Raw genomic sequence first — 18,317 nt, forward strand, 5'->3', positions numbered from 1 at the left:
GCGTTTAATGAAGTTTTGGTATTTTTCCTCTTCTTTCTTTTCGATCCGTCAACTTTAAAGCAGCTTTAAGGGACAGCGGGACTGACGCCATTTTGGAATTGCATTGCCCACATGCGCAGGAAGTGGCATTAAAAAGATGACAACAAAAAATGTACAACGAAATCACAAAAAATGTAGAAGGAGACCCACCAAAATAATCCTTTGGCTCTTAAAATGTCTGCACAAGCCTGACGGTCAGAGTAAGGAAAATGTGAGCAACAGCAAAATCGCGTTTCCGGCTAGGACACAAGCTTCTGCTTTCCCACATTCAATACCAATCTCCCGCTCCCCTCCTCTCTCTCTCCAGCTTTTGCCTCCCTGCCCCTAGCCAGACGTTAGAAACTCCAATGCATTGCATTGAAATTCTTCATTTGCAATTCAATGAAATTCCGTTCATGCTGTGCGACAAATCCTTTGGCTCTTTTGTAGGGGGCGTGGCCGCTGTGCTCATTGCCCAATGAGCGTTGCGGCGCAACAGATGCCCAGCGGCTGTGGCGCCCTCTGGCGTGCAGAAAAAAAAAAACAAAACCAAAACGCAAATTCAAATATTCACATTGCTCTCGCAACCGATGCGTGTGGGCGTGGCAGCGCATGCGCATCTCTTCACACTTTGTGGCGAGCAGGTGCGGGACGAGGTGGTTGGAAGAGTCCCGTTATGCGCTGTGAGCGAATCGAAGGCCAGCTTGCGAGCATTCCACAGCTGTGTGCGAGCGAGAGGGCCTGAGAGATGGGCATATTGCTGGCTGCTTGGACGAGTGGGTGGTTGGCTGGGTGGTTGGGTGGCGAGCTACTTCTGCCGCTTGTCCTGGCTTTCCGTGGACTTTCATTGGCTTCGCGACGCAAACCCAATTTTCGTCGCTGGCATTGCGACAGGTGAGGAAACAAGGCACTCACATATCCTCGCAGCGCTGACGAAGCTTCAGTTGAGCTCGACGGGTGTGACGAGCAGGTTGCGTGTAACGGTAAAATTCAAACCGTGTGCAGATTTTGCAAGTGCTGATTTCCATATATTATATATGCTACATATACATATATACATATGCATATATAGCGCAGTGCATAAGTGCAAACGGTGTTTCCTTGAAAGTAATTAAATGTTAATTAAAACGAATTAACTTAAAGTGTGACAAAATAAACTAAAATTTATACAAACTTGAAAAAGGCTTTTGTCAAGTATATATATGATATTTTAAAAGAAAATATATATATGACACAACTATAAATTTAATTATAAAAAAACCCAATATACATTTTTTAAACTTATTCGTAAACGTGTCTTTTTTAATTAAAATTTTCGGAATTAGTTGTATAGGACAGTTCTCAGAATTTAAGACTTCTCATAAGTGAAGTCATAAGAAATGAAGAGGTGAACTTAAAACTTAGGAAAACTAAGGAATTTTAGAATATTTGAAATATTAAAAAATTTGTCAGTGCATCAGTTGGGTGTAATATGAATTCAGGAGTTTTGAGATTCTTCGCTTAAGCTTTCAAAATTCTGAAACTCAGCTTATTTTACCTTTTCAAATCATTCATTCATTTTATTTTATGCCTAAAAAATCTGCATTAAATATATAAATGGATTCTCTATACTGTAGCATATTTTGTAAACATTCAGTCCTTCATTCTAAAAGGTTCTACTCTTATATGTAAATGTACAAAATCTTTGAAGTATCAGAAAATATTTTGAATTTTTTCGTGGTATAATTGTTCGATAAAGTTTAAAGCTAAATAATATACATATACAATAAAAACAAAAAATAAATAAATAAAATATTAGCTTAGCTTTTTATAGATTTCCTTGCAAAAAAATCACCAAAAATAATGTATTATTAGAAAACATTTATAGGTTTCGACTTTTTCAGACAAACAAAAATAATCTTCATTTTAGTTTAGTTCCTATACAAATAAAATGCATTCATTAAAAATTTTCTAGAAAATAATTGATCTAAAAAAAAAAAAAAAAATAAATAAAACATAAAAAAAAAATAAAATAAAAAATTATTAAAATTAAAATTAAAATAAAATTAAAATTATTAAAAATTATATGTTAACATAAATTAATCAACAACAACAAATTATTCAAACTTACAGTTCTACAAAATATGTCAAATTGAATTGATCAAATACTATTAATAAATTCAATATCAAATATCAATATTATATAAATACCAGTATAAATAAATTATTACAAATCGAATTAAATATTCAAGAACATTAAAAGCAATTCAACTTAAAGAAAAGACAAGAAGAAGAAATATCGCATACAAAGTTGCGCCGAGTGTGAAAACATGTTGAATATGAATCAATTGAGTCAGACGCCTCTGGTGCCACACCCCCAGGTGCATTACGGCGACTGCCGCCCATTGCCGGCAATCAACGAGACATTTGCGCAATTTAGCCAGCATGGCAGGTCGGCTATATCGCTATCGCTGCTCTCCCCATTGGATCTGTCTCTGCGCGCTGCGACGAATATGGTGCCAATTACGCCGCCATCGACGCCCTCGCCGCCTCGCAAGCGTCAAAGATTAATGTCCGAGGAGAATTACCTGTGGCGGCCCCATGCGGCGCTCGTGATGCAGCCACCAGCAGTAGCAACAGCAGCAGCCACAGCAGCAGCAGCCACAAGCTACTTCCACCAGCAGCAGCAGCAGCAGCTGCAGCAGCATGGAGTGGGTGGCTATGGCTTTGAGGGTACGGCGTATGATAAAAGTAATTTTCACGGCAAAAGTAACTTTGCGCAAATTCCGGCAAGTCAATCGAGCGTGACTAGGACGGCAGCCAGCAGCGGCAGCAGCTGCCAGGAGGATGAGACAATTGTGTTGACCGAAGACGAGGATGAAACAGTTGTCAGTTCCCATGACTACAATGACTATGCCACGGACACGGAGGCCGATGCGGATGGCGATGGTGACGGCGATGGCGATGGCGATGAGGAGGACTCAATACAAGTTCACGACGTCGATGAGACAGAGGAACAACAACAGCAGCGACAGCAGCAGGAGCCGGAGGACGATGAGGAGGTATTTGTGGACATACTGGGCAACGATGATGACGATGCTGATGATAATGTGGTCTTGGTGCCGCCACTGCAGCAGCAGCAGCAACAGCAGCAACAGCAGCGAAAGCAGGCGCTCAAAAGGAACGAGCTGATCTATGAGGATGAGGAGCTGCACAATCAGGCCATCGACGGTCTGGACAAGCTCTTCAAGCGCGACTTTGCCCAGGCGGCCAAGGAGTGTCTCGAGCTGGAGGCAGAGGCCGCAGCCGCTGCCAGCGAAGAGCAGCCGGAAAAAGTCTACATGGACTTGAGTGAATCCACTAATCCAGCGCAAAGTCAACCACAACTACAAACACATCCACATCCACATCCTCCGCCCCATCTCCAGGTACAACAACAGCCCGAGGCACATTCTTCGCTGTTGCGCAAACAGAAGCCGGAACGTCGACGCACCAAATTGCGCAAACACGCCGCAAATGTCGACGAGGAGACAATCAGCCCCGTGTCCGGCACCATAATACGCAAACTGCGCGACGATGAGGAGCTGGTGGTGCGTAAAGGCGACATTGATCCCGCCTTCAATGTGGTCGAAATCACCGAGGAGGCCAAAGCCATCTTGGCCAGCATCGAGAACAAAATTGGCGACTATCTCTGTCAGCTGTGCCGCACCGTCTACGACGACGCCTTCATGCTCGCCCAGCATCGCTGTCCACGCATCGTTCACATCGAATACAAGTGCTCCGAGTGCGAAAAGGTAATGCCTTACTGACCTCTCTTCTCTTCCCTTTAATCACTAACCTAAACTTTTATAAAGTTAAGCTCTCGTTTGATCTCTAGTAATGTTGAAGGCTACAAAACTTTTCAATTATTATCTATAACAGAAGAAAGGGGATGTCTGGCTTTAACAACTTTGATTGCTTAAAAACAACGCAAGATTTTGTATTCCCAGATTCACTTAAGGAAACCTATACGCTGCATATTAAGAAACTTTCAGCTTTCAGTGGAATTTCAGGCATTATTAGCTAATTTTGTTCGACTGTTAGAAAAATGAAATTAAAGTTAAAGCAAAAGAAGTTTTACCCTTTTATATACTTTATTAGGTGAGGCACACCTATGGCAGCAGGGCCGGATTAAGCCTCGACGGGGCTCTGGGCCATCGTCCATTTGAAAGTCCCATTTTAGGCCCGTTTCCTTCTTTTTTCGATTTTAAAAGGCTCTTTCGATTCCGGGAATACCATGCAACTTATTTTGCCCACTTGTTCCACCCCTGCATACTCCAAATATTGTAGTTATTGTAGTTACATATCATAAGTTCAAAAACCCAATGTTTTTAGAAATTTATACAAATAGAAGGTAATATTAAAGATTCATACACAGGAGTTATCTTGTCTTCTCAGACTAAGGCAATCCCTAAACAGCAAGTTGATGATCAAAATGTGGAAGCTTATAATATAACAATTTGGGTTCTGTATGCAAAAACTTTTGAATGACTAGTTATATTTGGAAAAACTTTCAGTGGAATATTATTTATGTATTGATAATATATATATATATATATATATATATATATATATATATATATATATATATATATATATATATATATATATATATATATATATATATATATATATATATATATATATATATATATATATATATATACAGTAAAATCCGGCTGTTGCGACATTCAAGGGACCGTTGTTATGTTCGGCCGACGCTATAACCATATAAGCCTAGGGTACCAGAATTTGCATCGCAATAACCTTTTGAACGCTATAAGCTGAGATTTTGTAGCCAGATTCTACTGTATATTTTTAATATACATATATTGGAATAATAGCCTTGAAAATCTGCGCTTTTGTAGAAAGTCACAGTGTTAAGCGGTTTCGAGATTTAACCCAGATTTAATTGGTACTAAAGTGAAAAAGCGTGTTTTATTTTGACAAGTCCTAAAAGAATATCAGCTTAATCAGCTGTGAACTCTCACTCATATTCATTGTGCTACAATATATTCTAGGAAAAGGGGAAGTTGATTACGATCAAATATTTAGCTGCTTATTTCTATGTACATATATAGATCCAATTTTTATAACCTTGTTTAATGTTTGTTTTAAATAATGAAAGGAGCTTTCAATTGTGTTAAGTCTTAGCTGCAATTTGAAGCTCTATATTTGCATTAATAGTGTAATAAATGCAATTCACAATTATATTTTGCATAAGTATTAAGAGACAGAGCAAGACAACTTAAATAATAACTATCTGTTAAATTAAGCAGATTAATTAAATTATGGAAAAAATCTCTCTTTTAATAAGTCCAGCTGAAAGCAAATTTATGTGTAGTTCCGATAGCTATTTTGCAAAAACAGCTTAAATGAGATTTACAAATTTAGCTATTTATTCACTTCATATATTCAGCTTACGTCCATCCTCCTTAGGCTCTGTCCCAGCACAGACTCAACTTGACTGACTGACAGACTGACTTGACAACTTGACTCAACTCAGCTGTTGCCATTGACAACTTGTCGACATTCAGTGGTTAGCTCATGGAAATTTGTGCATTTGCAGGTTTTCAATTGTCCAGCGAACTTGGCTTCGCATCGCCGCTGGCACAAGCCCAAGTCGGAGATGCAGTCCGGCAAGAAGCGAGCAGCGAGTGGCGGCAGCGATGCCGCCAACAGCAGCAGCAGCAGCAGCGGCGCCACGGAGACTGGCCACAAGGCTGGAGCGGGAGCTGGAGCGGGAGCGGGAGCTGGAGCAGGAGGCGAATGTGATGCGGATGTCGGCGATGGCATCTATCCGTGTCCACAATGCGGCAAAACATTTCGCCGGTAAGCAGGTGGCTCACATTAATGTAGTTCTCTATTCAAGCCACGCCCCCTTGCAGCTACGCCTATCTGAAGAAGCATCAGGCCTCGCATCAGATGCTGGATAATCTGAAGAGCATGGAATTCTTTCAGCAGCAACACCAGCACCACCAACACCAGCACCACCAACACCAGCAGCAACAACAACATCAGCAGCAGCAGCAACAACACCAGCAACAGTTGCCGTCGCAGAGCTATGTGCTGCCACGCCCACCGCCCCATTGCAACACACTGTATCCCACTGTGACGGCCACGCCCAAGAGCTATGGCAACCCGGCGCCACGCTTCAACGGCTTTCCCTTTCAGCCGCGTTTCTACTCGCTGGGCGAGCTCTATCTCAGCCAGCAGCTGGAGCGCTCCTCGGCCTTCCAGTACGTCCATGCGAATCACTTGCGGCAGCTATCGAATGTGGCACACACGATGCTGCCGCCGCTGCCGGTCAAATGACCCAGCTCGCATGTGCTGCGACCGGTGCCACGGATTGCTGCCACATCGACAACAACATCGACGGCAACGGCAGCGGCAGCTGCGCATCGGCAACTGGAGCTGCCGGCAACAGTTGCCAGCGCTGCCACGCCCCCATTCAATTGGATGCTGCCAACGGAATCAACTGGCAATGTTGTTGTTTAATTTCAAATTCAATTCTATAAATCAAACGTTTACTAGTTCAAGTTTCAATAATCCAGTAAATATTATCGAAATACCAGAAAAGAAAATAATGACTTTTATTCAAAAGGGAGTTTGTGGGAGGGAGAAGGGGAGTGAGTGGAATGAATAATATAAATACATATATAAGAAGTGCATTTGGAATGGATAACGACTGCGCAAGGAATCTTATAAAAGTCTGGAAAAGAAAGTATTTTTGAATATTTTTGAATGTCGAGCCTGAAGAATTTTAAATAAATAAAAAAAAATAATAATAATAATGGAAATTTAAAAATAAATATATATAATATAATAAATGTATAATATAGTAGAATATTAAATAAATAAAACAAATATGAAATAATTAATACAAATAAATAGTAAAATATATAATATAGATATCAAAATATATTCCTTGCTTTCTTTTTCTTAACTTCTTATGATATTACCAAAAATAATAAAAATCAATAAATGAGCATTTAAAAAACCCATTTTCAATGTTTTCACGGTATAATAAAAATATATTATAAAAAATAAAAATGAAAATATTCGTTGTTTTACTTTAAACATTTTTTACAAAATAATAAAATAAATAAATAAATAGTTTAATGAACATTTAAAACCCATTTTTAATGGTTTCAGAGAATAATAAAAACCAATAATAATTAATTTAATTAAAAAAAAAAAATGGTCTATTTTATTTTTTAATTTTTTTTAAATATTTAAAAATATATATATATATATAAATAACATAAAAATCTAAAAACAATATTTTTAATTTCTTATGATATTTATTGGAAATAGTTTTAAGTTCTTAATAACAAATAAATACCAGTGGAGCAAATATATTTTAATTTAATACATTTATGTTGATTGCCTCTGGAATATAAACATAAACGAGTATGCAGCAGTTAGAGGAACCCGATTGCACTGCCATACGTAATTTCCCTTATCTGCCATAAATAGCTTCAGAGCTGCCTGCCGAACACATCGATGCCCAGAGCGTGGGACAAGGTCTGAGCCAGATAGGTTTCATCATGCACGCCATAGAAGAGCACGGACTTGGGACCTGTAACGAATTGACCACATTCATGTAGATGTCTACACACACCCTGTGTGGACTCGACTCACCCTGTGCAAAGAGCAAACTCTCCGATGGCATCTGCTGCAGTCGCCGCTGCAGCTCCAGCTCTGGCCCCTGGAATGCCTCCTCCAGCGTGCTCACCAGCTGCGTCTCCTCGCTCACATCGCGACTGGCGCTGAGGTAGTTGCCATTGGTCAGCAGCACCAGCGTGAGCTGATCCCGATCCTTGTGGCCCAACACCTCCGACAGTGTTGCATTGAGCAGCTGCAGCTGCTCGCTGACCCCCAGCTGCGGCTGGACATAGTGCTCGACGAGCAGCAGATGGCCCACGCCTGGTCGCTGCAGCACCTGCAGCGCCTTGTGCAGCATCAGCTGTAGCGTGGGCGCCTGGGCGTTGCCGCTCAGATCTCCATTGGCCAGGACGCCCAGCAGATAGTCCAAGCTGCTGCCATTGATGGAGCTCAGCTCATGTGCTTGCTGCAGCAGCTCGAAGCGTCTGCTGGGCCTGAGCTTCAGCTTCTGAGTCTGCCAGTCGCGCAAGAGATTGCGTCCGGCTCTGGCGCGGCACAGCAGCTCATCCACTGGATCCCACTCGTAGCTGGGCACCTTGGCATTGAAGAGCTGCCGCCCGCCGCCCAGCAGCACATTGAAAGACTGCCCCGCTGCGCTTGAGATGAGCTGCTGGGCCACATCCTGGCAGCCCGCCTCGATGGCACCCACTGGCATCAGGCCATCGCATTCCCAGCCGCTCGGCGTCACCTGCGCATAGAGCGCAGAGCCCAGGGCGCCCGTCAAGCGTTGATTGGTCACGAATCCTGTGCGAAAACCCGCCAGCTGCGCCTGCCGCAGCACGCTCAGCAGCTCCGACTCTCCGCTGCTGCTGCTGCTGCTGCAGTTGCTCCGCAGTCGCTGCACCGCTGACAGAGGCACGCCCGACCAGAGTGAGCGAAAGGCAGCCGCCGCATCACAGGGCGAGCTGTAGCTGCAGCTGTTCTTCAGCCGCGCCGCATGCGAAAACCGATCCCAGATGAAGTCGGAGCTGGTGTTGCCATCGTTGCCGACGAAGCGCGCTGAGGCCAGTGCAGGTGCATCGATGCCGTGCACCATGAGCAGGAGCACCTGGCGCGGCTGGCGCTGCCTGGAGTGCACGCGCATCGCCCGCTTCAGCTCCTCGATGCCCCTGTCGTACCACAGTTTCTGCTCGATGGCCACCCAGTCCTTCCAGTAGTCCACGTCGGCCACGTTGGCCACCTCGTGCTGCACCTCGAAGCGAATAGTGAACCCAATGCAGAGCACCGACACCAGCAGCGCCAGCAGCACTGCTCCGGCCAAAATGAACAGCTGCGTCGACTTGAAGCGCAGCTGCAAGCAGAAACTCTTGAGGCGCTGCGTCTTGGCCATATTGCGAGATGTGACTGACTGCCTCGAGGCGCTCCATCGCGCTTTATCTCTGCGGCTATCTTAGGGCCGCAGATAACATTCGTTTAGTCTATTTGAAGTTTTTATGTCCCGCTATCTGCATTTACGGCTGTAATTAGATGGACGAGTAATGAATAATTCACACATTAATCGACACACACAACAAACAATGCAGAGTACACTGAAAGAAAATGCCAACGAATTTGTATTTACCTCATACAATAATACAATAAATGTTTACGAAGAAAGAACAACTTATTTTGATAGAGAACTTTCAGATGCCCAACTATTGAATGATATATGTATGTAGCTTGAATGATACGGCTTTCTATTATGCCTATTCTCCTTATGTCTGGCCGACTGATTGATTGACGTTAAGGCAATTATCTACTCAGACAGTCTAACAGTCACTTCGAACATAAAGTCTGAGAATCAGTGAGTCCATAAATATGTCAATTGGTCTATCAATCAGTCTGTCAATCAGTCTATTAATGAGTCCCAATCAATCAACCAACAGAGTAGTGAATCAATCATCTACATATATGCATATCAACCGTTGGCCCACACAATCAGTCAATGAACCAATGAATCTAGTATATCAATCATCCAAAAAAATCCGCTTAGAATTCCATCAATCAGGCGGTCAATTAGTTAATCAATTAATTAGTATATAATACATTTAAGCATGCAAAGCAGTTAATCCATTGATCAAACAGTCAGTTAGACAATCAAGCATTCTATCAATCAATCCATATGCCATTCAGTCAGTCAGCATGTCAGTTAATCACATTGTCAATTAATCATGCAATCAGCTTAACAGTCCGCATATTATATTCAATCTGTATTAATCAGTCGTTAAATCATTCAGTCTTTCAGTCCGCATATTAGACGGCACATCAATCTGTCAAACCGTGTTAATCAATCATTCAATTAGTCAGTACATCAGTCATAACTGTCAGTCAGTCAACTCTCAGTCCATAAATCATCGTTTATCAGGCAGTCAATAAGTAAGGTACTGCCAAACACTCACTCAATCCGTCTGGCAATCAATCAGTTAGTCAATGCATCTCTCAGTCAATCAGTCATTCAATCTCTGCCAATCAAACAATTAATTAATCAGTCCAATTTAACACTCATTCAAGTCAGCTCAATTGATCAGTAAATCAATCAAGCAATTAGATTGATCAATCAACGAAAGTTGTTGTTTTAACACTAAGAATATGGAATGCAATTTAAGGCTATGCAACACTAATTTTGACACCTTCTAGAGTGGTTGCCAGCAATTTCGCTCAGTGCATTGAAACTCCAATTGAAGTTTTGGGTAAGCCCTTTGCATGGCTCAACAGCGCGACGTCTCTCCGTTTCGGTAATTAAATGTTGCGCACATTGTTTGTGGGACGCCGCAATTGCATAGGCGTGGCACACACACACACACACACACACACACACATGCACATCTAATTGTCATTTGAATATTGCAAAACCTTTGACCAACTATTCGCTTATGAATTTTCAATTAAACGCATCGAGCGCCGTTTGGCATTCGCCACATTTGCCGTTATGCGAACTGCGAACTGCGAACTGCAAACCGAGAAATGCGAATTGCGAATGCAAATGCAAAATTATTGTCGCAATTACAAGTTGTTAACCTGCTGTCACGCCCCATTGACCCTAGGCGGCTAACCCTAGTTACCCCAGCTACACTTAGCGAAAGCCGCAACTCAAACTCTTGACCTCAAAATTAAATGTTGAAGGAAAAACAGGGTATAAAAAGTTGAACTTGAGTTCTTAAGTCGGGACTAAAACTGCACCAAGAAAAAACTTTTCAAGAGTTACTTAACTAATTTCATTAAACCTATAAATCTATTTTCAAGTTCAACAACCAATTTTCGCCAAGTGTAGTCGGGCAGCCGTCATTTTGACGCTTTGAAGTTGCTTTGCATTGACATGTGGTCAGTTTTCTCTGTTACAAATGCAATAGCAGCTGCCCCTTGCCACCCGCCGCTTGCCGCTTGCCCCTTGCCATCTGCTACCTGCTACTACGCTTTATCAATTTGTCATTTTATCTATTTGTCTGTTGGCTTTGACAGTTGGGCTCAAAACATCAAATACGCCCCACGGCATTCACTGACTTTTCTGTCTAAATTATATCCGATGGCTATTTTGCTATTTTCCAATCATGCTGTGAATGGTGTCTTACGCATTGCGTGCGGCCCACATTTAGTTCCTATATTAATTGTGCCCGCCCAAGATTTACCTGTAAGTAGTTTAGCTATGTTACTTAACATTCACGTGGGCCGTACGCACTGTAAAAGCTTTAGACTGGTCCGGTTCGTGTATTAGCTAAAGTTTTAACTGGCGCCACCTGTCGGCAGTTTAGTGCACACGTCTGGCCGACATGAATCTAAATTTGTATGCACGTACACACACAAAAATCGTGCTTGCATTTACATACACACATATGTACGTGTATACAGTATGCATGTGCATGCTTAGACTACTGTGTGCGTGTGTATACTTATTTATATAACTGCTGTGACGGCCGACTTCCCGTCAGTTGCAACCTGGAGCATGGAAAGAAATAGAGAAAAGCCACCTGGAAAGGCAGTGGCTCGAAAAATAATAAATCCAAATGCAGGCAGCATCAGTAAAGTGGAACAGATATTTATGGTAATTTTTACATACAAGTTTCTATAGAGAGTCAAAGATAGATTACCTAGCTGATAAGTAAATAAATATAAATGGAAATATACATATATAATAATACAAATGTGACTACAGATACTTACATGTATATAAACCTAGATATATTTGTATATAGACCTAGATATATAATAAGAATCTATTGACTGATATTATTGACTGATATATACATGTTTATCTATCTGTGGATAGAGTATACGAAACAAAGAAATGTATTTGTTAACAGACTTTTATGAGCACTGAAATTGCATCAGCGTCTATGATAAATAGATAGACATTGAAGACGATACATATATAAAAAAGATATAAATGTATCTATACAGTTAGCAAAGATAGATAGATAGATAAATAGATAGATAGATAGATAAAGATACATACATATGTATCTATGGATATATGCCAATGTAGATCGTCATGTATCTATAAATTGATTGATTGATAGAGATAGAGGTACTTATAGATAGATAATTTAAATTAAAAGATAGATAAGAAAGTATACATATGTATGCATATCGGTACACAGACTTGGATGAGACCCACACCAATTATAGCCGAATCAGATATTCATTCGAATCTATAGTAATAAAGACAATGATAAAGATACAAATGTATCTGTAGCTGGTTATCAACATAGGTAAATATGTATCCATACCAAGTTGCAATTAGCGTCGAGTGCTTATCAAATTGCAGTCAACAAGGAATTGGGCCGAGCTTTTTGACCATACCGGGACTGGGCGCGGGCATATTATATATGAGGTATGGGGTATATGGGGCATAAGGCATGTGGCATGTGGCAACGCAGCTGGTGCCGTCAACTAATTGAAGGACATGGCAACGGCAGGAGCTGGAGGGACAGGAGCTGCAGGAGCAGCGAAAGCAGTTTATGCAGCTCAACAGCTGCGGACGCCCACGCAGCCAAAGTAACTGAAATGCCAAGGCGTAGGCGAGCCCAAAGCGCAGTGCGAGAGAGAGAGAGAAGAAGAGATGTAGAGAAGGAGATGGAGACTGAGAGTAGGAGAAGTTGCGAGCTATGTGCAAGTGGGCTCTGCTCTGCTCTGCTCCACTCAGCTCTGCTCCTGGCGAATGGCTGACCTTGTCCTCTCCAACAGCGAACGTTCAAGAGACTTTTCCATTTTCCATTGCATTTCCAATTTTCACATTTCCATATGGATGGTCAGTGTTGGAAACTGTTGAGTATGCACTCACGTTGACGTCAATCAATCAGTCATTCAATCAGTGATACTTACAATCCATTCTCAGTGGAAAAGCATTTTCCCATAAATAAAACGTTTAGCTGTGTTGAGTGTGTACGTGTGTGTGCATATGCATGTGAGAGAGGGAGATAAAATGATCATTCTTTTTAATATAATATATTTTACTATAAACAAAAGCAAAGGCGTAGACAAAACGGGTTAAGAATAAACAAAGAAAATTGTTGATTTTTGATGAACTAGTTCAAGTATTACATATACATTAACGAAACTATTGACATCCGTAGATTAATATTGGAACTGGTTCATTTTGCAAAACTGTCCATATCATTTGACTAACATTGGCACTGAACAACTTATGAACTCTTAAGATTTTATCGACGACTGATTCACTTAATGCTACTTAATAGTTCATATGAGTCTGTTGTTATCTAGTGGTTCGTATAAGTTGCATTGTCTGTATATTTTTTTATATTTTTTTAAATTTTGCCGTCATTGATTAAATATTGTGGCGTCTTACTTTCTAAGCATATTCCAATATTTACATATAAATTATACATATATGGGTATGTATATATAATTATATTCATATATATACACATAAATATAGTACAAGATATCTTTCTAACAACGATAATGACAATTTTCGATTATAAAAAAGTTAATTTCCATATTAAACACACGCACATGCGCTCACACACACCCACATGTGTATATATATATGTATATACGTACATACATATATCTATATTTGACAGGAACTGTAATTTTCATGGCTGATTGCATTTCAATCTCACTCGACAGTTTGAGAGTAATTGCATATATAGAATATATATAAACAAAATGTGGAAAATTAATAAGATGACATACATACATTTATGTACTTATATACATATGCATACATATACATATGCATACATTCATATAAATGTATATACATATACCGTTATATATTGCATGTAATTCCATGTAATTCAATTGAACTTAATCGTAATTCTATGCAATCTCGTTTCTATCGAATTCATGCAAAGCAATTAGATTAGATAACAATTTAAAATGATTAGATATGCCTGCAGTGGAGTGAAATGCTAAGAGCTGAACTAAATTTAATCACACATGAAGTATATACTTGGAAATGAGAAATACTAATAAAACAATTTTAAATTAAATGGATAAATATTTAATTTTAAGATTGTGACGAACAACTTTCGCATATTAGAGAGTGTCCACTGTGCTTCGCCCTCTTGCCAACCATGTATCTTTGATTTGGCAAACACGATCATAAAAGAAAATAGAAAATTTGTTGTCCATCACTGGCACAAGTTGCCAATTCAAGAAGTTGCGAGTTATTGATTATATACATATATAAATATATATACACACATACACACTTTTATGTAAATGTATGTACATACATATGTACATATGTACATATATAATGTAGTTTTCTCATCTGTTTTCATCTGTACGCTTTACAAGCAAAGCAAACACAGTTGACAACTGACGACACAGCAGCGAAACCAATACACACCCTCTCTCACTCACACTCACACTCACACACACAGCCATCGTGCGAGCGCGCTCTCTTATACTAATGCATTTTGATACTGGCCTTGAACGTGAGTTGCATTTCGTCGCAAGCGAAAACAACAAAAAAAGCTCTAAATCTGATAGAGCGGGACAGCGTGCCTAAGGCGAAGAAGATAGAGTGTGACAGCAAGGCAGCGCAAGAAATGTGTACCAAAGCGAAAAGCTGTAAGTATATACAAACATACACACACACACATACGCGCGCAAACAAACAAACAAACAGACCAAAAGCAAAAGCAGAAAACGAAATGCAAGCTGCATTTCCCGCTCTATCTTGTTAGGGCGCGCTCTCTCTTTCTCTCTCTCTCTCTCTCTCTCTCTGGTGCTGTTGTGCCAACTAAAATTCAAAGCAGTCTCAAGGTTATCGCACACGCTCACACACACATGTATATAGTATGTATATGGGTACTTGCATATGTATGTACATATGCATATACATACATATGTACATAAGCACACACACACTCTCTCTATCTCTCTTGCACTCAGCTGCGCAATGTCTAGCTGTGCGCTAGGCAGTTTTTGTGGTTTTTCCCTTCCTTTTTTTTGGCAATTTTATAAGCTCAAAAACTTTCCAATTGCATTGCCCAGCGATCCGGGCCGCTATATTAAAAAAAAACATAAATTCTTAGATAAATTTACTTTTCGCTTCATGTCATAATTCTTTTCCTTTTTTCGCCGCATGCATTCACAAGCATATTTTTAACAGTTTGCTTATAACAGCTGTTCAGGATTTGAAGTACTCTAACGAACTACTTCAAATCTAGAACAGTTGTTATACCAATTTACATCTACCTTTGATGTTCTATAAATAGACATTAGCTACTGGGTATGCGTCCCGGTTTATTTTAAATTTACAACCTGAGTGGCTAATTTACAGCTGATTTCATTTGTATGACAACGAATGTTAATTACAGCCACATTTTATGAATATACCGTAATGTCTAATGAAATTGTAACAGTTTTGATGGCTTTAAGCCATGTTACTGAACTTGCAACGTTGCTGACGTTGTCAATTGACGTAAGTGACGAGCAACTGCAGTCGCTAGCGAATGTATGGGGTGTGTACATACATATGTATGTACATATGTATATACACACACACACAACCAAACACGCACACAGTGGCATGTAAAATGGTAAAGTTGAGAGTGTACGAAACTCGATAAATTCCGTTTGTCAAGTGCGGCAAGGGTCGAATGAAATCGAAATTACTTTTATTCCAATATACAGAGCTCCACACACACACACACACACATGCATAGGCGTGCAAATGCAATACAAAAACATACAATATGTTTGCCGTTAGCTTTGGCAGCATTGCATAAAAAGCGCCCTCCCGTTTGCCATATGCGAAAGTGAGAAACATGAAAGCGAAATTTCTGGCACGAATTCCAATTGCCGACTGTAGACAATAGGTCTCACTCGTTGCAATAGCGATGATTCATCGTGAGAGAACAAACTTTTCGTTGAGAGACTCAGCGCTCAGAGAGTCCGTGTATCATTTTATAGCTATTTAAGGCACACATACAAGCGCACGGTGGTGGCCCGCCCCCATGCTTCTCAGCTGCATCTGCAGCTAAGAGCTTTTTTCAAATTCAGGTTGTTGTTGCTTGTGTTCTATTTCGCTCGCTTGCTCGCTCACTCGCTCATTCGCTCTTCGCCACTTTTCGCTGCGTTTCATTCCCAACGTTGCGCACAATATACTTACATAGGTTCGCATGCATGTACATACATATATACAGACAGCACAGCACAATCCTTGTAGCATTTGTTTCAAGTTCACTGTCAAGGTCACCTACTCTTGACATGCGCTGCGACGGCAAAGGGCGAATTTGCAGCAGCAGCAGCAGCAACAGCAGCTTACACTGCTTGTGAAATGTATGCAGCTAGCGGTCCCTCTTTCCTTTGCCCTCTTCGCGTTCGCTGCACAGCGAATGCTCCTGCGCTGGACGAGCTACTATTTCATCACGTTCGCAATTGCGCTTGACTTTATTTCACTTCAATTTCAACGTATACACAATTTATAATAGATATGAAAATAGTCAATATGGACCTTCTGTATATATAGATGTATTGATATATGTATGTGTAAATTTATATATGTGCATATGTACATACATATGTATGTTTCATAGGGCTGAGCCATGTTTGCCGCTTTTAGCAGTGAATTCTGTTCACTTTGTATACAAAATAAAAATCATTTTTATGTCAATTCTTTAAGTAAACAAAATATTTCACTTCAGCTCTTAGCAGGAAAGTTCAAATACATATTGCCGTGAAATTAAGTTTTTAAATAAAAAATAATAATATTAATCGAAAACGCCGTTTAAAAATGGGAAATATCCCAATTATTACATGATAACAGTGACTCTAAGCAAGCAATGCCCACCTGGTCGTATGCGTAATTTGTGATTTAGCTTTAGTCACAAATCGAAAAACAACAACATAATACAGGTAATCCCATTTAACTATAATCAAAGATCTCTAGATAGATGGAAGTGAAAAATTATTATGTGCCTTTTATGAAATCGGAATTTCGATATTTCATTGATCAACTGACCGAGTAATGCCGCTCAACGCATACCAAAACTTTTGCACTTCACTATACAATTGCGGATGAGTTTGTTTATCCCAAACAGAGAAGTGCAGCTGGCCTATTCAAGCGCACATCTGCGGCTGTAGATTTAGCAGTAGCTATAAATGGACATATATGAGATTATATAAATGCATGTATGAGTGAGAGTCTAAGTGTGTGTATCTAGGTACCCTTAATAAGACTGCGCTGAGCATGACATAAGAAAGCAGCGCAGCAGCAGCGAAAGATGGGGAAATTTATAAAACGAAAGGCTTGCAAATATCATCTGTTGCACAAACACAAACAGGTGCACATTCACATTCAGATACACAGATACAGGTAAGCATACAAACTGAGATACATACATATGTTCATTGATAGATGCAGATAAAGCTAAAGATACAGATATGCAAGTGTATATGTATATGTATGTATCTCTATACATATTTTAATTCAGATACAGATATAGATACAAATAATTATAAATGTGTATATAGACATATAGATACAGATACAAATACATATGAGTATATTATAAGACACAGATATTGATACACATACAGATCCAGATGAAGATACAGATATAGCCCCAGGTATTACTACAGATGCAGACACAGATACAAACACAGATACTAATATGAATACAGATATAACAACCTAGATATAGATATGTACATGTACAAAGACCCACATTCAGATTCAGATACTCTGCTTTTCGATGCAAACAGTGCAGTTGAAGCATTTAATTAAATTAAACAATTAAACAAACAACTCAAAGAGCGTGGCGCACTTAAATACATGCATACACCTTCGTGTAAATACATACATACATACGTACACACATACATACGTATTTAACTGTATTCACTAATACAGCAACAAGCCCAAACCAATTCAATTAAGCACTTCAAAGGGGATGTAGGTGGTGGGGGTCAAAGAGTAAAGACGCTCGCAAATTGCAACACACGCACATTTATCTGTAGGATGAATATACATACATACATACATACATACATATGTATGTATGTGTGTCTCTGCTAATTGTTGTTGCTGTTGCAGTTAGTCAGTAAATGCGCTAATTATATACTAGTTGCAACCCGGTTAGCCCAGGCCTGGGCTGGGCGCGCACTGAGCACATATTATACTTACATACATACATATATACAATACCTAGTACATGTGC

At 40.1% G+C, this 18,317-nt stretch overlaps 2 protein-coding genes across 2 annotated transcripts; one reads left to right on the top strand and one right to left on the bottom strand.

The window, feature by feature from the left end:
- Positions 1 to 2,239: 2,239 nt before the first annotated feature.
- nerfin-2 (nervous fingers 2) lies at positions 2,240 to 6,627 on the top strand. Its single transcript, XM_018098221.3, has 3 exons — positions 2,240 to 3,791; positions 5,606 to 5,868; positions 5,925 to 6,627. Exons 1-3 carry the CDS (start codon positions 2,328 to 2,330, stop codon positions 6,349 to 6,351), a joined length of 2,154 nt encoding a protein of 717 aa, XP_017953710.1. The 5' UTR covers positions 2,240 to 2,327; the 3' UTR covers positions 6,352 to 6,627.
- Positions 6,628 to 7,317: 690 nt separating this feature from the next.
- On the bottom strand, positions 7,318 to 9,224 carry Alp13 (Alkaline phosphatase 13). The gene is made up of 2 exons (XM_018111696.3): positions 7,681 to 9,224; positions 7,318 to 7,618 (listed from the first exon to the last, which is right to left on the bottom strand). The coding sequence occupies exons 1-2, from the start codon at positions 9,032 to 9,034 to the stop codon at positions 7,518 to 7,520; spliced, it is 1,455 nt and encodes a 484-aa protein (XP_017967185.1). The 5' UTR covers positions 9,035 to 9,224; the 3' UTR covers positions 7,318 to 7,517.
- Positions 9,225 to 18,317: the final 9,093 nt, after the last annotated feature.

Source organism: Drosophila navojoa, chromosome 2 (assembly GCF_054131105.1).
Source record: "Drosophila navojoa isolate 15081-1374.11 chromosome 2, UAZ_NAV_1.0, whole genome shotgun sequence".
In the NCBI taxonomy this organism is placed as follows: domain Eukaryota; kingdom Metazoa; phylum Arthropoda; class Insecta; order Diptera; family Drosophilidae; genus Drosophila; species Drosophila navojoa.